Below are 18,253 nucleotides of genomic sequence, written 5' to 3' on the forward strand. Positions count from 1 at the left end.
ACAGTACTTACAGTAGAATATCTTTGGCTTCCCTCTGACAACCATGCCTCCATCCTTGCTGCCCTCCCTGTTTTCCTTTCCCTGTTGCTTCATAACCTGGGTTGTGAGTAACTAAATCCACTTTCCCTTCTTCCCTTTCTTTCCCCTCTCTCCTCCCTGATGAAGGGCTAGGAACATATATCTTCGGTTGTTTTTTGTGTATCTATCGGCTGTACTGAGCTGAGGTAAGTACTGGCCAGCCCCTTTATCTCTTTGTTAGTATTTTTTTCACATCTTTATATGAGATTTTCCATTAATCATGTCAAAATTGAGTCAATCACAGATCATGAGGTCGCTTTGACCTTAGGAGGAGAATGGTAACTCTGCCATCTAAAGAAACTGTAGAATTCACAAGCTTGGCTACCTTTTAGTCTACCTGCAAATAACCAGTTTTGACTTTACACACACACACACACACACACACACACACACACACACACACACACACACACAGGGGATATATATATATATATATATATAAGGGGGAAACATTGAAACATTCCACGTAGGAAAATATATATAAAAAACCAAAATGCTGTGACTTACCAAACGAGAAAGCGCTGGTAGATAATAGACACAATAAAAAAAACACACAAACACACACACAAATTTCAAGCTTTCGCAACCCAAGGATGCTTCATCAGGAAAGAGGGAAGGAGAGAGAAAGACGAACGGACGTCGGTTTAAAGGGAGAGGGTAAGGAGTCATTCCAGTCTCAGGAGCCGAAAGAGTTATCTTTGGGGGGAAAAAAGGACAGGTATACACTCGCGCGCGCGCCCACACACACACGAACACACACACACACACACACACACACACACACACACACACACATCCATCCGTGTGTGTTTGTGTGTTTTTTATTGTGTCTATCGCACTTTCTCGTTTGGTAAGTCTCAGCATTTTTGTTAAAACTGGAAAAGTTATCTTTTCAAATAAAGCAAAATCAGTGATCACGCACTATTTTCGTCAGGCAAGCATGTGGAAACTCTTGATAAAGTGCCAATTCTAAAATAATTTACCAATGAAGATTTAGGACAGTAATCTCTCCCTCTCCCTCCCTTCTTGCTCCATCACTCTGTTTCTCTTTGTCCGTCTGTCTGTCTGTCCACACAGGCCTCCAAGGCCCAACTGGCTGCTGGCTGCTGTGTCATTCTAGCCCTCAGCCGATAGGCATTACTTGAAGAAGATATGGAGGGGCATGCCAGCACACTGCTCTTCCGGCTGTTGTCAGTCTTTGTGGCTAGAGCTGCTACTTCTCAGTCAAGTATTTCTTCAATTGGCCTCGTGTGGTCTGGGTTCACACCACTTAACAGCACTCGACAGACCGAGGTGGCCACCCATAGAAAAGCAAGCTCGGTCTGACAGCACTTAACTTCGTGTGATCTGCTGGGAACTGGGGTAACCACTGCGGCAAGGCCGTTGGGGCCAGGGCAACAATGGTACGCCTATATTGCGATGGCTGGATGGTAAGATTAGCTGTGCACCTTTTAGACACTAGTTCAATGTCTGAACCATGGCCTGCTTTAACTTGGCCAATATGCTGTGGAAGAACCTCTTAGCTACACAGGGATCACCTAACTCAGTTAGAGAAGTAAGGAAGATTACTGCTTAAAGTCCTGTTTGATGAGGAGGACATTAGAGGTTGAGCAAAGTTTAGATTCGACAATGATGAGGCAACAAACCTTCCACGGCCATTCAGACAGATCCATTCCAGAATGTGTTATAGGGCTTAGGTAAACCAGGGGAACTCTAAATCTGGATGGCTAGATAGGGATTTGACCACTGCTCTTCCCAAATATGAACCCATCATGTCACCCAGTGCCCCACTTGACAACATTCAATGAAATTGTGGTTGTGTATGTGATCATCCAAAGGAGCAAAATAATTTGTTCAACTGTTTCTTGATATGACTAGTGTTAGCATATCAAATGTTGGGAGTTCTGAATTCTGATGTTCATAATTCATCTACAAATTACAGTTGTACTTCTGTTTCCTATGAGATGAGATACGAATGTTTGAAACTGATACACATTAAAGCCCACAGACAGTGTGTTCCACAGCAGATCTGATGAATTCTCTGTTAAATTGCATTCAGCATTAATAAACCTGTTTGCATTAAATTCTACAGTTGCTCTCCCTGTCCTAGCATTTATTCTGTCATACATGGTCAAAAGTTTTAGTGATCGGGAATATTTATTTTATTTAACTTTGTGGCTTGTCATCACAGCCTTCACTTAAACTAAGGACAGGAGGTCCTATGCACCATCAGTCTGTGAATCATGTAAACTTTGGTTTGTGTTTTGTCGTATTTTTAACTGGTTGTTTATAGTATTTTCTGTAGCAGGGATGTAGGACCAACTCAGCATTTGCCTAAACATGCATACAAAACTGCCTAGAAGCCACATTCCAGATGGTCAGTGGCCAAAACTAGCCGCCATCAATCCGCTGCACATTCTTAATGCACGATTGGTTCACCTCCCTGTCTGGCAAGCTGATGCTGCACGTTAATATACACAAACAGGTTTCTGAAGTGCTAAGAAACTAGAGAGATTAAAACCAAGTTTTTAATGTGTGTGAGAGAACCAACATAGAAGCTTCTAGCTGCTGGTAAGCAGGAACAAATCAAGCAGCAAAACACTGCATGAAACTGAAAGTATACCATATCATTATCAATAAATTATCATATGACTCGCGTATTAACCTACAGGAGTATTTCATTGGCATTAGTTTATTGTAAAATTGTGATGCAAATTTTGTGCTTTAGTATTAGTAAGCTTACTTTTTCAGTGACATTTACAATAGCTCTCACAAGACCATTCCATTGATCCTCAACACCAATAATGCCTTGAAACATCACTATATCTTTTGTGATATACGCTTCCAAAATAGTGTGAATTTATGCTTCCTTCAACTTGTATAGTTTTGAACATTTCAGCTGCTTTCTCTTTAACTTCAACTGGAACTTCATTATTACTAATTTAGGGTTGCTATCAATGTCAACACCCAGGTAGCTCTTGCAATGTTGAACTTCATTTCTAAATCTTTATTTTATCAAAATGACGTCTCATATCTTGCCTCATCCCCTGGCATCTTCCATGTACTTCCCTTCTCAAGAAATTCTCAAAAATCATGTTTGCAATGACTACCGTGTGTTCAGCAAAAAATTCTGTTAAACTTTCTCCCCTCTCATACCCCTATCAAGACACAGTTTTCTTCACAAAAATTACATCCACACAAAAACTAAATAAACAATAAAAAACTATAGATTCATCAAGGTTTTACAGTTTGATCATTAAACACATTTCTGTTTGTGTAGGTGTTGAAGAAGTCATTTACTCGAATGGTCGGGTTCCTTTTTGCCAAACTTCAATAGTGACACTATTACTAATAAACTATGCCACACTGAACAACACAAAGGGGGTGGGTGGCTAAATATTTTATTTATTTATTCATCTGTAGACAATAAATATTGTAAGGGTGTTGTCCAAAAGTTCATGCAAATTTATGGGAAACAATTTGAGCAAAATGAACATACAATTTTTTACATTAAGTAGTACAAAGAATAATACCTACAAAATTGTACAAAGAATAATACTTGGTCATACAAGGGTAATCCCAAAAGTAAGGTCTCCTATTTTTTTATAACTACATAGACATGTTTATTTCTATAATGGTTTACATCAGTTTACAGCTTGAACATTTACTATTTTTCAACATAATCACCATTTCTGTCGATGCATATTTGTAGAGGCTGTGGCAGTTTTTGTATGCCATGCTGTAGAGAAAGTTGTGAACCTCTTCCTTCACCTCGTCGTCGGAGCTGAATTGCTTTCTGGGCAAATGTTCTTTTAACTTAGGGAACAGGAGATAGTCACTGGGCACCAAGTCAGGGCTATAGGGTAGAGGGGGAGGGTGATTATGTTCCACCGAAACTGTTGCAGGAGAGCAACTGTGTGCCAAGCGATGTGTGGGTGAGCGTTGTCAAGGAGAATGTGTACGCCCTTGCTCAACATTCCTCTTCTCCGGTTCTGAATTGCCCGTTTGAGTTTTTTCAGAATCTCACAGTACCTGTCAGCGTTAATTGTGGTCCCAGTGCCCTTTGCGTTCAAAAAACCGAATAACTGCACGCAATTAGCACTTGGCGGTAACATCCAATGGGAGCTCCATTCTCAACAGCTGCCAAGCCAAGACTCAGCGCCTCAGTGCGGCATGCGCATGTTTACACAGCGCGTGAAGCACTCTTCATAAGAGTGTGACCAACTGCCACACAAACAGAGTTTTGTACGTATAAAAAAAATAGGAGACCTTACTTTTGAGATTACCCTCATACAAGACACAGTTATACAACTTTTTATACATGTATACCAACAGTATTGTAACTGCGTAGTCTGTTTGCCCTAAGGCTTTACTTTTGTCTTCCCTAAACAGGAAGACCTTATATTCACTAGAACATTTCAGTAAAGATTTTACCACACTCAGCAGTCGTCCATCAGATACATAAAATTAACATAAACTTTGGGGGATGAAAGACAGTGTTTTCAGTTTTGCCATAATATAAACATTATCAGAATTATTTATTGGCGTAAATTGTCATTTACTGAGTAAAAACACTGTTCAAGTAGAAACTCTTTAAATTCTACTTTAAGCCTGTTTTCATTTTCTAACTTTATGATGTTGGCTTGCAATAAGTTGTAGAGTTTTGTACCAATATGGCTCACATGCCTTTGTGTATGTGTGTGTGCACTTTTTGTTCGCTAAGTATGGAGTGCTGTTCTATTTCAAGTATTGTAGTTATGCAAGTCGGCATTTGTCTGAAAATCTGCAAGGTGGGCCCTAACAAATGAAACATGTTTATGGTATTTTTAGAATGTTAAGCTTGTTGAATAAGGGTTTGCATTGTGTCTGTGGATGACTATATGTTATTGTTTGGATAGCCCTCTCCTGTAACAGAAAGATTTGATTTAGATGGCAAGTGGTGGAACCCCAAAATATTATTCTGTAGGTGGCAAGAGACTGAAAATAGCCAAAATATGCCATCCTGGCAACCTCTGCAGTACAAAAATTTGCAATAATTCTAAGAGCAGGTTGAGTTAAGTTTCTGTACAAGTTTCATCACAGGATCATTAAAATTAAGATTTACATCTACATGAATCCCCAGTAATTTTGTTGATGCCACTCTGTTTATAGCCCTGTCACCCAACAACAGATCAAGATTTACATTTTGACATATTTTTTCACAAACTGCATATAAATTGTTTTATTTGCATTTAATGTCAACAGGTTTGCATTGAACCAAGTGTGGACATTCATTATTACTTGATCAGTAGTTGTTTTCAGCATTTGCTTTGGTGCACCTGTTATCAGACTAGTGTCATCTGTGAATAGTATGCCCTTTGCTGCTCAATCTGAGGTGTGGAAGTCATTTATATAGACAAGGATCAATGAGGGACACTATTTCCACTTTTTTGGCATCTGATACTAAATTTATTTTCTGTTTGGAGTAGTCTGACATCAGTCCTACAATCTGTGTTCTGTTTTGTAAGTATGCTTCAAACGACTTTTTCCCTGCCCCATGAACACCTAATGCTTCCAGTTTCTCTAAAAGAATGCCATGATTCACATTGTCAAATGCTTTGGAGGGATCTAAATTTATTCCTACTATGCTGTTGTATTTTTCTAGATCTTTGATTATTTCTTCAGTGTAGCACATTAGTAATGTTTCTGTATTTTTATGTGCCTGGAAGCGATGCTGGTTTCTATTTAGTAACTTATGGTCATTTAGATATGTGTTGATTCTGTGTTTCATTAACTTTCTATTATTTTGGAAAATGCTGGATCGAGGGATATTGGGCAATAGTTTTCTAACTTATGCTTGTTCCGTTTCTGAATAATGGCTTCACTTTTGACATTTTCACTCTTTCCAGAAACACCCCTTCGCTAAATGATAAGATGGCTATGTATGCCGAGGCCCTTGCGATTTGTGCAGCTGTCATTGTTATTATATAAACAGGCATCTCATCTACTCCTGATGACATTTTAGGTTTCAAGCTCTTTATTACTTTGAACACATCATGCCCATTTACTGGATCTATCCTCATGCTATGAGCAGCTTTTGGAAATTGAGGGTCTTTTTGTTTTTTTTTGTAAATTTTGACCTTAATGAAGTTGTTGCATTTATGAAATAATTGTTGATGTAATTTGGCAAATCTTGTTTTCTAATATCGACATTTTCTGTGTTTTTGAGAATGATATCCTGGTCTTCACAATACCTCATGTGGCTTTTGATTTGTTGTAAGACTGTCTTGTTACGTTACCATTACTTATAAATTTTGCCTTTACTTTTCAATATACCTACTTGTAATTCTTAACATTTTCTATGAACTGTGGACCTGTAGATGTATTCAATTTTTAATTTACTTTAGAGTTCCACAAGAAGTTTTGATTCCAGCTGTGATCCATGCACTTGGCTTTTTATTGTGATGTGATTCTTGACAGCTTCTTTGGAAACCACATTTCAAAATGTCCCATGAAAATTGAAGAAAAAGTGTTATACGCATCATTCGTATTTGTTAGGGATAGAACTTCTGCCCAGGACTCACTAGTTAGGATGTTTGTAAATTCTATACAGTTTTCAGTGGAAAATTTTCGTTTATATACGAAGTACACTTTTTTCCTTACAGTGGCATTGAAGGAATTTTTAGGATAAGAGCATCGGTATTTGTTATTTCTACTTCTGTGGGTCATACATTTGAAAACATATTACCTATAAGACTGTTTGTATTATAGGTTATTCTTGTGGGTTTGTGTAAGTGTGGAAACAGATTGGAACTACATGATAGATTTAGGAACAGATTTTTAGCCTACTTTCATTCATAAGATTTATGCTGAAATCCCCACAGACAACTACAGTGGCTCTTTCAGAAAAAAGAATGTTAAGCAGTGTTTCTAATAGATCAATGAATAAGGCTGTATTCCCATTATGTAGCCTGTATATCACTATGACCATGACTTTTCCCTGTGTTTCATACAACTGTATAGCTGCTGCTTCAAAATGATTTTCCACGCTCAATGATTAAGCTTCACACACACTGTTGTACCTGATAGCCTACTTGATTTGATGAAGATACATAAACCTCCGTTTTTGGCATATTTTCTACAATACTGACGCTAACTTATATGGTTGGATGTTAATGATACTTAGTTCAAAACTTCTGCACCAATGCTCCATGATGTACATGCAGTCACTGTTTGCACTGTTAATTGCTACCTCACATTATAGTGATTTATTTCTAAGGCATTGAATATTCAGGCTTCAAATCTGCAGGTGACTAGGGTGAGAACTGGTTACAGTTTTTTTACTACCATGGTGGATGGCTTAACAAGGTAACAATAAATTGTCTTGGAGCCTTTTACTGAATCTACCAGTAATCTAATCTGCATATACAGCAGACATTTCTCAGGTTGACGTCAAAAAGCTTGTACAACAATTTGGTAGAGGTACACAGACCTAATACAAAAACTACTACTACTACTACTACTACTACTACTAATAATAATAATAATTTTATTGTCATTTGCCCATTACAGCAATAGACAACAACATATACATACTAAAATACAAATAATAGTTTGAAAGAAACAACAGGTTCGTTGTTAACATTATTTTATTATATTACAGTTGATATATTCTCTTATATCATAGAATAATTGCCAGTCATGAATTGTTTGTTTGAATAATTGTTCAGGTAATTCTTGAACAGATTGGGGAAGATTATTAAATAACTTGTACCTCATGATTTCATAGCTGTTGAGTGACTTTTGACTGTCTGTGGTAAGAAATATAGAGGCACCTATTCCTTCTTGTATTGTGGCTATGTACATTTTCTCTGGTTTTTGTTTCTGGTATTTTCTTCTTAGTATAAATTACAACATAGTATATGTACAAGTTTATAAGTCATGATTTTCTGTTCACAGAACAATGGTTTACAGTGTGCCTTATATGCAGAACCAGTAATTATCCCACTTTTTTTTTTTTTTTTTTTTTTTTTTTTTTTTTTTTTTTTTTTTTTTTTTTTTTTGCGGTATTAATATGTCATGTACACAGCTAGAGTTCCCCCACAAAATAATTCCATATGTTATTATACTTTGAAAAAATGAAAAATGGGATGTTCTAACATATTTTTCACGAACACAATCTGTAAGTCGCCTTAACAGGTAAATATCTCTTGACAACTTACCACTAATATATTGTACATGTTGACCCCAAGATAATTTATCATCTATGTATACCGCCAAAAAATTGACATAACTTGGATCATCTGACAAAAGCTTATCTCTAAGACTACAAACCATCTGCTGTGTTTTGTTTTCATTCAGCAGGAATCCATTTGCCTTGAACCAATAGGATGCTTGGTCAATTGTCTTTGCTGCACAAGTTTTAAGGCTATTGAAATCATCAACAGGATGAAGAAATGTTGTATCATCTGCATACAACACAGTGGTGGATTTGATAAATGACGCAGATCATTTATCATTATCAGGAACAAAAAGGGGCCCAGCACAGATCCCTGCGGAACGCCTGTCTTGACTTGTTCTATACTCGGCATTTCTTTCCCTACACAAACAACTTGCTTACAATTCTGAAGATATTTTATTAATTTATGGGTGTTATGTCTAATGCCATAGAATTCCAGTTTTTCTAGGAGTGGCTTATGCTTTACACAGTCGAAAGCTTAAACCATATTGGGATTCACTAATTATTCCTAATTTTTCAAAATAAACAGATAGCTGTTGGTAAATTACACATTCCAGTATTTTAGAAAAAGCTGGGACTATTGAGATTGTCTGTAACTGGAAGGTGAGTCTATATTTCCCATTTTATATATTGGAACTACCCTAGCCACTTTCAGTTCTTCGGGAAAACATCCACCAGATATGCATTTATTTATACAGTATGTTAAGGGGTACACAATGTAGTCTATTACTTTCTTTAGTAAATTACAGGATATGTCATATATATCTGCAACGTCTGAAGATTTCATCCGTTTTACAATGCTTAGGACAAGACTAGGTGAGACCTCGGAGAATATAAATGTGCCTGTGTCTGTTGGTGTTCTACAAACATTTTTAGAAAGTAACTCTGATGAACTGATATCAGGTTTGATTATAGTATTTCCTACATCTTCAACAGATTTAATAAAGAAATCATTGAATTTTGGGGGGCTTATATTATTTTTTTCTTCTTACATCTTTAGTAACACCATTTATTAATTTCCATGCAGCTTTGCACTTATTTGTGGAATTATCAATGGTATTAAAATTATGTGGTTGTTTGGCTTCCACAATGGCTTTTTTATACTCATTCCTGCATGCTATATAGGCTAATCTGGCATGTTCTGTTTTCTGATTGCTACATATATTTGCAACACCATAACTTGGTTTTTCATATTTGATAATCGTTTAGTGTACCATGGATTTTGTAGCCCTGTTTGTAATGCCTTTGTCAGTTAATTTGCATTTCTTTATGGGGATGTTGTCTTTAAATTGTGTCAGAAATGTTTTAAAAAATCTCTCAGATAATAGTTTCCCTGATAAATCAGCACTAAGACTATAACTTGTGTCACCATGACAATTGTTGTACCAGTCTCTCTCAGCAAGGGGCTTACAGAGCTGAACAATTTTGTCATATGTGACAGGTCTGGTGATTATGAGTTTTGGGACAGGCTTAGGAATATTACTCTTATCAATACAGAACATACTTGTATAGTTTAAAGATACAGAGTCATGATCTGAAAATGGAAACGCTGTAACATCACGATTCTTCTGTAGTTTTAAAGTTGACAAAAATATTGTCAAGACATGCTTTATCTCCTGTGGGCCTGTTATTGATTGAGTGCAAATTGCACTGTCTTAGAAGCTTTTTCAACTCGGTCACAGAACGTTTATGTGTTGTTATATCAAAATCTGCAATTACTATGTCATAATGCATCCATCTGGTCCCTTTTAATACATCTAACAGCATGTCCAATTTTTTCTAGAGATACATTGATGATACCCTTAGCTGACCTGTAAAGGGATACTATTACTAACTTAAAACTGTCCATAACTATACCAATGGCTTCAAAGTTCTGTTCCTCACACAAATAATCTAGGTCTAACTTCACATTGGAGCAGCTGAATGACTGGTTAATATATATTGCCACTGGTTGGTAAACGACAGCAAAATATATCTTCCATCAATACAGTAACAACAGTACTTTAATCCAACCAACACTAAGCCTTCAGAAATTTTAAATCATCTCTGGTCACAGCAAAGTTAAAAACACATAAGCAAATATTCTGATTTGATGTCAATTTCATTGATCCCAGAATCCCGTAGTGTGTTGTTCATATGAATTTGGTACAAATGACAATTACAATACGTATAAATATTGCAATACGCAAACCCATGGGGGGGGGGGGGGGGGGGGCAAATTACGCCCGTATAATCTAATAAATCAGCTAATAACTAATTGATTTAAGAAAACATTTACTGATCAATATTCTACAAAGCGAATAAGCGACAATATATAGACGTTCGGTATATTACCTGAACTGTTGATGTGTTTCCATTGTCAAGAGTGACGCACATGTAACCGGTAGATACATTGAATTTTCGACGAATTTTATTTAATCAAATAATAAATAAAAAAATTACGCACAATAACAACGTAGTTGTCATTACTGACAAGATTTGTCAGTTAATATGGACAATAATGATAATATAAACCGTTTTACATCTATCGATTAAAGATAAATCGGTACGTTTTTTGTTTATCGCTTTAAATTGTGCAAATGATTGCAACTCCCCGACATACTCACGGCAGCCAACGTTGTAGACACAATACACACCAAATTCAAGCCACTCATCGGTTGAAACAAAATACGGATGGTAACTTGTTGCAGACATTCTAATGAAATTGTCATGGCAACGGATGGGGTTAGTGCAGGACGGGGTGGCGTGGAGCTGGGATTAAGAGTAGTAAGATGCCGGTTAAAGTATATTTGTTTATGCATTTGTTGGTACTCCGACCACAACACAACGAAATGACAGAGTAGCAGAACGTGTTGTGACCTTCTTCGTATTGTATTGCTTGTAATTTGTGATGTGGCAACGTTTTTGTATACTTTTTCCCCAGTGCATTATGTGAAACCGTATGTGAGGCCGGCTGGTCATTGTAACTGTGATATTCCAAATAGAAGTTTGAATGAGAATTGTACACATAACCCCCAAGCTGTCAAAAATCTTGCTTGTGCGCATCTACGAGGAAGTTTATTGTTAAAGTTGTATTAAGTAGTTGTGGGATTCTCAAAAAGATATTAAAAATGACTTCCAGTATGGGCATAACGATGACGCTAGCCAACAGTATTATTGGCGTTAGTGTCCTAGCAATGCCTTTCTGTTTCAAACAGGTGAGACATTTAGTCAGTTTGTGGAAAACTATTACCGCCCAAAATGAAATAAAATGGCAATTCTTTTCTTTGCAGTGCGGAATAATTTTGTCAATAGTTATGCTCCTGCTAAGTAGTATGCTGTCACGTTACGCTTGTCACTACCTTCTTAAAGCAGCAATAATGGCCAGGAGGAGGAACTTCGAATTTTTAGGTAAGTAGGTCTACATGTTTCGCGCATACCTTAAATTAATATATCGTGTTGGTTGCTAGTTGACAGCTAGTTTCGTGCCTGCTAAGTGAAACACAGTAAATGTAATGATCTCATCATAGACTAGATTGTAAACTGTAATCTTCATCTCTTGCTGTGGCAGCACTTATTCCTCAAGTCATTCCATGTGATCTTATCCATTTGCTTATTTAAGTTTCATGAAATCTGAATTCATGCCTTCCAGAGCAGTGGATTACCCCTGTCAAGAATGGTGGATGCCCCAGTGCTGTTCTGACTTGTACCTTTATCTGATTGAACACCAAGCAATTTCTTTTTGTTAGGAGCTGTCAGTGATATTGTTTGTTTTGCCTTTACTACAAGATATAGATAAATTGAAAAATTGTTTCTCCTGCAAAATGGAGGAGATAACTGATGAAATTGTAAGCCCCATCCCAGAAATGACGTAGTCCTACTGTTTATCAAAAATTACGAGTCGGGTTATTTGTTGGTAGAGAGATCTTACATCCGTTATGGGTAATAATGTCTAACAAAGTATCATGTGCCATAGACAAACAGGATTATGCTTAAAACCCCAGAATAAAACATTGTACTGTATTACTAGAAGACTGTAATGAAAGAAAGCGTGTAAGCTGAATTTGGTTATTCCAGGTGTATTGTACAAAAAACAATTATACATTTTCCCAAAAATGTCACACACTTTGTTTTAAAATGACATCTCTGTCTTCCACATCAGTTTAATCCATTACTGGTAGTATGCAAATGTATCAGTGTAGCTGCTATTTCAGATTAATTGATATGAAATTTGTCATAGTCACAATGTTCTATGCGCAACAACCCGCTTTAATATCATTTGCTACATGTGTTTCAACAAAATGTTAAAATAATTCCAATAAAATGCATCTCCTTTATGCAGTTGCAATACTTTACACTTCACTGTATATTAGTAGGGAATTAAATCTTCACCAAAATGGAAATATTGTGTGACACTTGCTATTCTAGTGATACGAGTATCACATATCTAACACTATACGCACAGTGCTGACTCTCCTCTTACAATGCTGATATGTGCTGAACTCCAAAGCCTGTATTTTCATTCCACGAAACATCAATGTCTAAGACTCGCATCAGCTGAGCGGCTGCCCAAAATATGCTGCCATTGGAGAAAGAAAAGGTACATCACCCTCCTACAGTTAAGTGTGAGTGTATGTGGTGTGCTTACAGTGTGATGGGACACATCCAGTAAGAAGTAAATTACCATGCAGACATCTGCTGTGTGATCCTATGTGGCACCTCTATATCTGTTTGATTGTTCCATCAGTTATTGCACTTTATACATATGACACACTCATGGAGGTCTTCTATCAAGTACACTGTTTTAGGTCATGTACAAATTAAATGAACTTACTTTTGCACTGTCCTTTTTAATAACCCCATATATAAATGAACCAGAGTGAATATGATATGATATGTTCTGTTATCTGCGTTACTTTAATTTTTGCTTGGGGGGGGGAGTCATTGGTAGCTATGGTTTTATCAATCAATAATAAACTAGTTTTACGTATGTTATGACATTATGTTTCTTTGCTATTTTTTTTCAGTGTCACCAAGATATATCTGTTTTTTGGCTCGTTTTTCAGCATTCCACGCATATGGACCCACAGGAAAATTTTTGGTTGAGCTCTGCATTATAGGTTTTCTGATGGGCACATGTATTGCTTTCTTTGTGGTGGTTGGTGACTTGGGACCTGCAATTGTTGCAAAGACACTAGGAGTTGATGACTCATCCAGACTGAGGTCCTCTGTTCTTGTTGGTAAGTAATCACACCTCAAAAGATAAATTAACATTAATTACTTTGTGTGAAAGCATAGCTTACAGCCCACATATTCTGAACAATTCTGCATTATATACGAGAAAATTTCTTTTGTTTATCTGTTCAGATGTCATAACTTTTCTTCAGTGTGATAACTTGCTTCACTTTAAGCACTTAACAATTCTACATCTACGTAGTTACTCCGCAAGCCCCATATGGTGTGGCAGAAGATACTCAGTACCGCTACTTGTCATTTCCTTTCCTGTTCCACACGCAAATAGTTGTTGTTGTCATTGTGGTCTTCGGTCCAGAGACTGGTTTGATGCAGCTCTCCATGCTTCTGTATTCTGTGTAAGCTTCATCATCTCCCAGAACCCACCGCAACTCACATCCTTCTGAATCTGCTTAGTGTAGTCATCTCTTGGTCTCCCTCTACGATTCTTACTCTCTACGCTGCCCTCCAATACTAAATTGGTGATCCCTTGATGCCTCAGAACATGTCCTACCAACCGATCCCTTCTTCTGGTCAAGTTGTGCCACAAACTTCTCTTCTCCCCAATCCTATTCAATACTTCCTCATTGGTTATGTGATCTACCCATCTAATCTTCAGCATTCTTCTGTAGCACCACATTTCAAAAGCTTCTATTCTCTTCTTGTCGAAACTATTTATCATCCATGTTTCACTTCCATACATGGCTACTCTCCATACAAATACTTTCAGAAATGACTTCCTGACACCTATAATCGATGTTAACAAATTCCTCTTCTTCAGAAACGCTTTCCTTGCCATTGCCAGTCTACATTTTATATCCTCTCCACTTCGACCATCATCAGTTATTATGCTCCCCAAATAGCAAAACTCCTTTACTACTTTAAATGTCTCATTTTCTATTATAATTCCCTCAAATTTCTGTACAAATTGTAATTAGCCTTTCGCTCCCTGTGTTTCATCCCTGCCACCTTCAGAATTTGAAAGAGAGTATTCCAGTCAACATTGTCAAAAGCTTTCTATAAGTCTTCAAATGCTAGAAACGTAGGTTTGCCTTTCCTTAATCTTTCTTCTAAGATAAGTCGAAGGGTCAGTATTGCCTCACATGTTCCAACATTTCTGCGGAATGCAAGCTGATCTTCCCTGAAGTCGGCTTCCTACCAGTGTTTCCATTCGTCTGTAAAGAATTTGTGTTAGTATTTTGCAGCTGTGTCTTATTAAACTGATAATTCGGTAATTTTCACATCTGTCAATGCCTGCTTTCTTTGGGATTGGAATTATTATATTCTTCATGAAGTCTGAGGGAATTTTGCCTGTCTCATACATCTTGCTCACCAGATGGTAGAGTTTTGTCAGGACTGGCTCTCCCAAGGCTGTCAGCAGTTCTAATGGAATGTTGTCTACTCCCGGTACCTTGTTTCAACTTAGGTCTTTCAGTGCTTTGTCAAACTCTTCACACAGTATCATATCTCCCATTTCATCTTCATCTACCTCCTCTTCCATTTCCATAATATTGTCCTCAAGAACATCACCCCTTTATAGACGCTCTATATACTCCTTCTACCTTTCTGCTTTCCCTTCTTTGCTTAGAACTGGGTTTCCATCTGAGCTCTTGATATTCATGCAAGTGGTTCTCTTTTCTCCAAAGGTCTCTTTAATTTTCCTGCAGGCAGTATCTATCTTACCCCTCGTTAGATAAGCCTTTACATTTGTCTGCTACTGAAGGTGGCAATGCAAAAGCTGAAATGTTGAACTCTGTTTCAGTGTTCCTTTACGAAGCAAAAGGCAGGATAATTGCCCCAATTTAATCCCCTTACTGCTGAAAAGATGAATGAAATAAGTATTAGTGTCAGCGATGTTGAGAAACAGCTGAAATCATTGAAACTGATAAAAGTTTCAGACCTCAATGTAATCCCTGTTAGATTCTTTACTGAATTTGCAGCTGAGTTAGCCCCTCTTCTAACTATAATCTATCGTAGATCCCTCAAACAAAAAACGATGCCCAGTTCTTGGAAAAGGCACAGGTCACACCTGTCTACAAGAAGAGAGAGAATATATATATATCTATCAAACCGGAGACCTAGAAATGACAGAGAGGCTTCATCCTGCCGTAGCCCTCAGTGGTTCACAATCCCACAGCAGACCCACCCCGCCCCATCCCCACCCCACACAGCGAACCCAGTGTTATTGTGCGGTTCGGCTCCCAGTGGACCCCCGCTGGAATGTCTCATACAGACTAGTGGAACCCCAAATGTTTGCGTGGTAGAGTAATAATGGTGTATGCATATGTTAGACCGTGCGGCTAGCCAGGCGGGCATACAAATAGGGTAGTAGAAGTGATCCACAAAACATCAATTTGTTGTAGACTCTTACAGCATATTATGAGCTCAAACACAATGAGGTATCTTGAACAGAATCACCTCAATGCCGACCAGCTGGGATTTCGAAAACATTGATCATCTGAAACCAAACTCGCAGTTTTCTCTCATGACATTCTGAAAGCTTTGGATCAATGTAATCAGATAGATGCTGTATTCTTGATTTGCAAAAAGCATTTGAAACAGTACCACACCTATACATATTGTCAAAAGTATGATCATATTGGATATCTAGTGAAATTTGTAACTGGATTGAGGACTTTTTGGTAGGGAGGACACAACACATTATCTGGAATGGAGAATCGTCAGATGTAGAAGTAACCTCAGGTGTGCCCCAGGGAAGTGTGTTGGGACCCTTGCTGTTCATTTTGTATGTTAATGAGGTTACATACAATGCATTGTGCATGATGCAGTTATTATCTATAATGAAGTAATATCTGAAAGAAGCCACATAAATATTCAGTCAGATCTTCATAAGATTTCAAAGTGGTGTAAAGATTGGCAACTTGTTTAAATGTTCAGAAATATAACATTTTGCACTTCTCAAAACAAAAAAAATCCTAGTGTCCTATGACTGTAATATCAACGAGTCACTTTTGAAATCGTCCAATTCATACAAATACAAGGGTGTAACACTTTGTAGGGATATGAGATGGAATGTTCACATAGGTTCAGTTGTGGGTGAAGCAAGTGATAGACCTCGGGTTATTGGTAGAATACAGGGGAATTTTAGTCAATATACAAAGGAGATTCTTATAAATCAAGCATTCAACTGGTTCTAGGATATTGTTCAAATGTGTGGGATCCATATCAGATAGGACTAACAGAGATACTGGAGCAATTGAACTGGAAGACTCTTTAAGACAGACATAAACTATCCCAAGAAAGTCTGTTAACAAAGTTTTAAGAATTGGCTTCAAATGATTACTGTAGGAATACATACAACCTCCTTCGTATTGCTCACATAGCGATCGTGAAGGTAAGATTAGAATAATTACCGCGCGCACGCGCGCGCGCACACACACACACACACACACACACACACACACACACACACACACAATCATTCTTCCTGTGCTCCATATGTGAATGTAACAGGAAGAAATCCTAATAACTGGTACAAGGGGATGTACCTTCTGCCATGCCCCTCAAGGTGGTTTGTAGAGTATAGTTGTAGACGTCTCCTAAAATATGAGTATGTTCAATATGTTTCAAAGTCTTTGCATGAAACATCAAGGAGTGATAGATTATGTCATGGGGAACATCTTGTATTAGAGACAAAATATTTGCTGACGATTCCTGGTGAAACTTAGTAGCCCCTGACACAAAGAGATTTCACCAAACTGGCACTAACCAGATGTGCTGTATACTACCTACTCCAGTAAACTGATTGAGTGGTTTACGACAAGAGAACCGTAAGAATGAGTGGTTCCTAAGTGGAGAAATATGTCTTAGAATTGAAACAGGAACTTTAATTTTGGTCACTGCAGCGCCTTTCATGCAGAGCTCTCTCTCTCTCTCTCTCTCTCTCTCTCTCTCTCTCTCGCACACACACACACACACACACACACATTCTTTCTTCGAAATGACATTCATTTAATTCAGTGGATCTCCAAGTCCTGTTCCGTCTCTTGACAGAATTACAAATTTCGTGGCGAACCTTAGTATTTATTTTTTCTCCATGAACTTGAATTTGTTTTTGAAATTTGTTCTTTAATCCCTTTACTTCTTGCTCATGGTATATGTTAGATGGCATTGGTTTGGGCTAAAACTGTCACTCCATACTCAAGCACTACCACTTTTTCATGTCGCTTGACTCGTACAAATACAGTTTGATTTTTGTACAAATTGTAAATAATCTTTTGCTGCCTGTATTTTATCCTTGGTAATATTGTAACCCAAAGAGTGTATTCCAGTCAGCAATGCCAAAATCTTTAACATAATCTACAAATGCTATAATTGTGGGTTTAACTTTTCTCTGCCTATATTTCAATGTAAGTGATATTGCTTCATATATTCTTACAGTTCCCTGGAGCTGAAGCTGATCTTTCCTCATTGTTCTTCTGTAGATAATTCAGTTTACCATTTTACACCCATGAATTACTAAACTAAAAGTTTGTTAATATACCTGCTGTGCCTGTCTTTTTTGGTATTGGGGTTACAACATTCTTCTTGTAATTGGAGGATATTTTGCATTTCATTTCACATATAGCTTGCATACTGGGTGGAAGAGTTGTGCAGTGTTTGATTGTCCAAAGGATCATAATAATTCTGAAGGAATATTGTCTTCTCCAGGTTCAATTTACACCATTTATTGTTTTGGAAGTTCTCCCATCTGTTTCATTTTGTCTTTCCATAATGTTAGGCCTA

General features: G+C 37.4%; 1 protein-coding gene across 1 annotated transcript in view; it reads left to right on the forward strand.

Moving 5' to 3' along the window:
- Positions 1-10,891: 10,891 nt before the first annotated feature.
- The window catches only part of LOC126354748 (putative sodium-coupled neutral amino acid transporter 10), a 96,297-nt gene continuing 88,935 nt past the window's right edge, over positions 10,892-18,253 (forward strand). Inside the window, exons 1-3 of the mRNA XM_050004626.1 lie at positions 10,892-11,493; positions 11,569-11,686; positions 13,342-13,515. Coding sequence (XP_049860583.1) covers positions 11,407-11,493; positions 11,569-11,686; positions 13,342-13,515 — 379 coding nt within the window. The 5' untranslated portion in view covers positions 10,892-11,406. The remainder of the gene's footprint in view (positions 11,494-11,568; positions 11,687-13,341; positions 13,516-18,253) is intronic.

Source organism: Schistocerca gregaria, chromosome 3, assembly GCF_023897955.1.
Source record: "Schistocerca gregaria isolate iqSchGreg1 chromosome 3, iqSchGreg1.2, whole genome shotgun sequence".
NCBI classification, from domain to species: domain Eukaryota; kingdom Metazoa; phylum Arthropoda; class Insecta; order Orthoptera; family Acrididae; genus Schistocerca; species Schistocerca gregaria.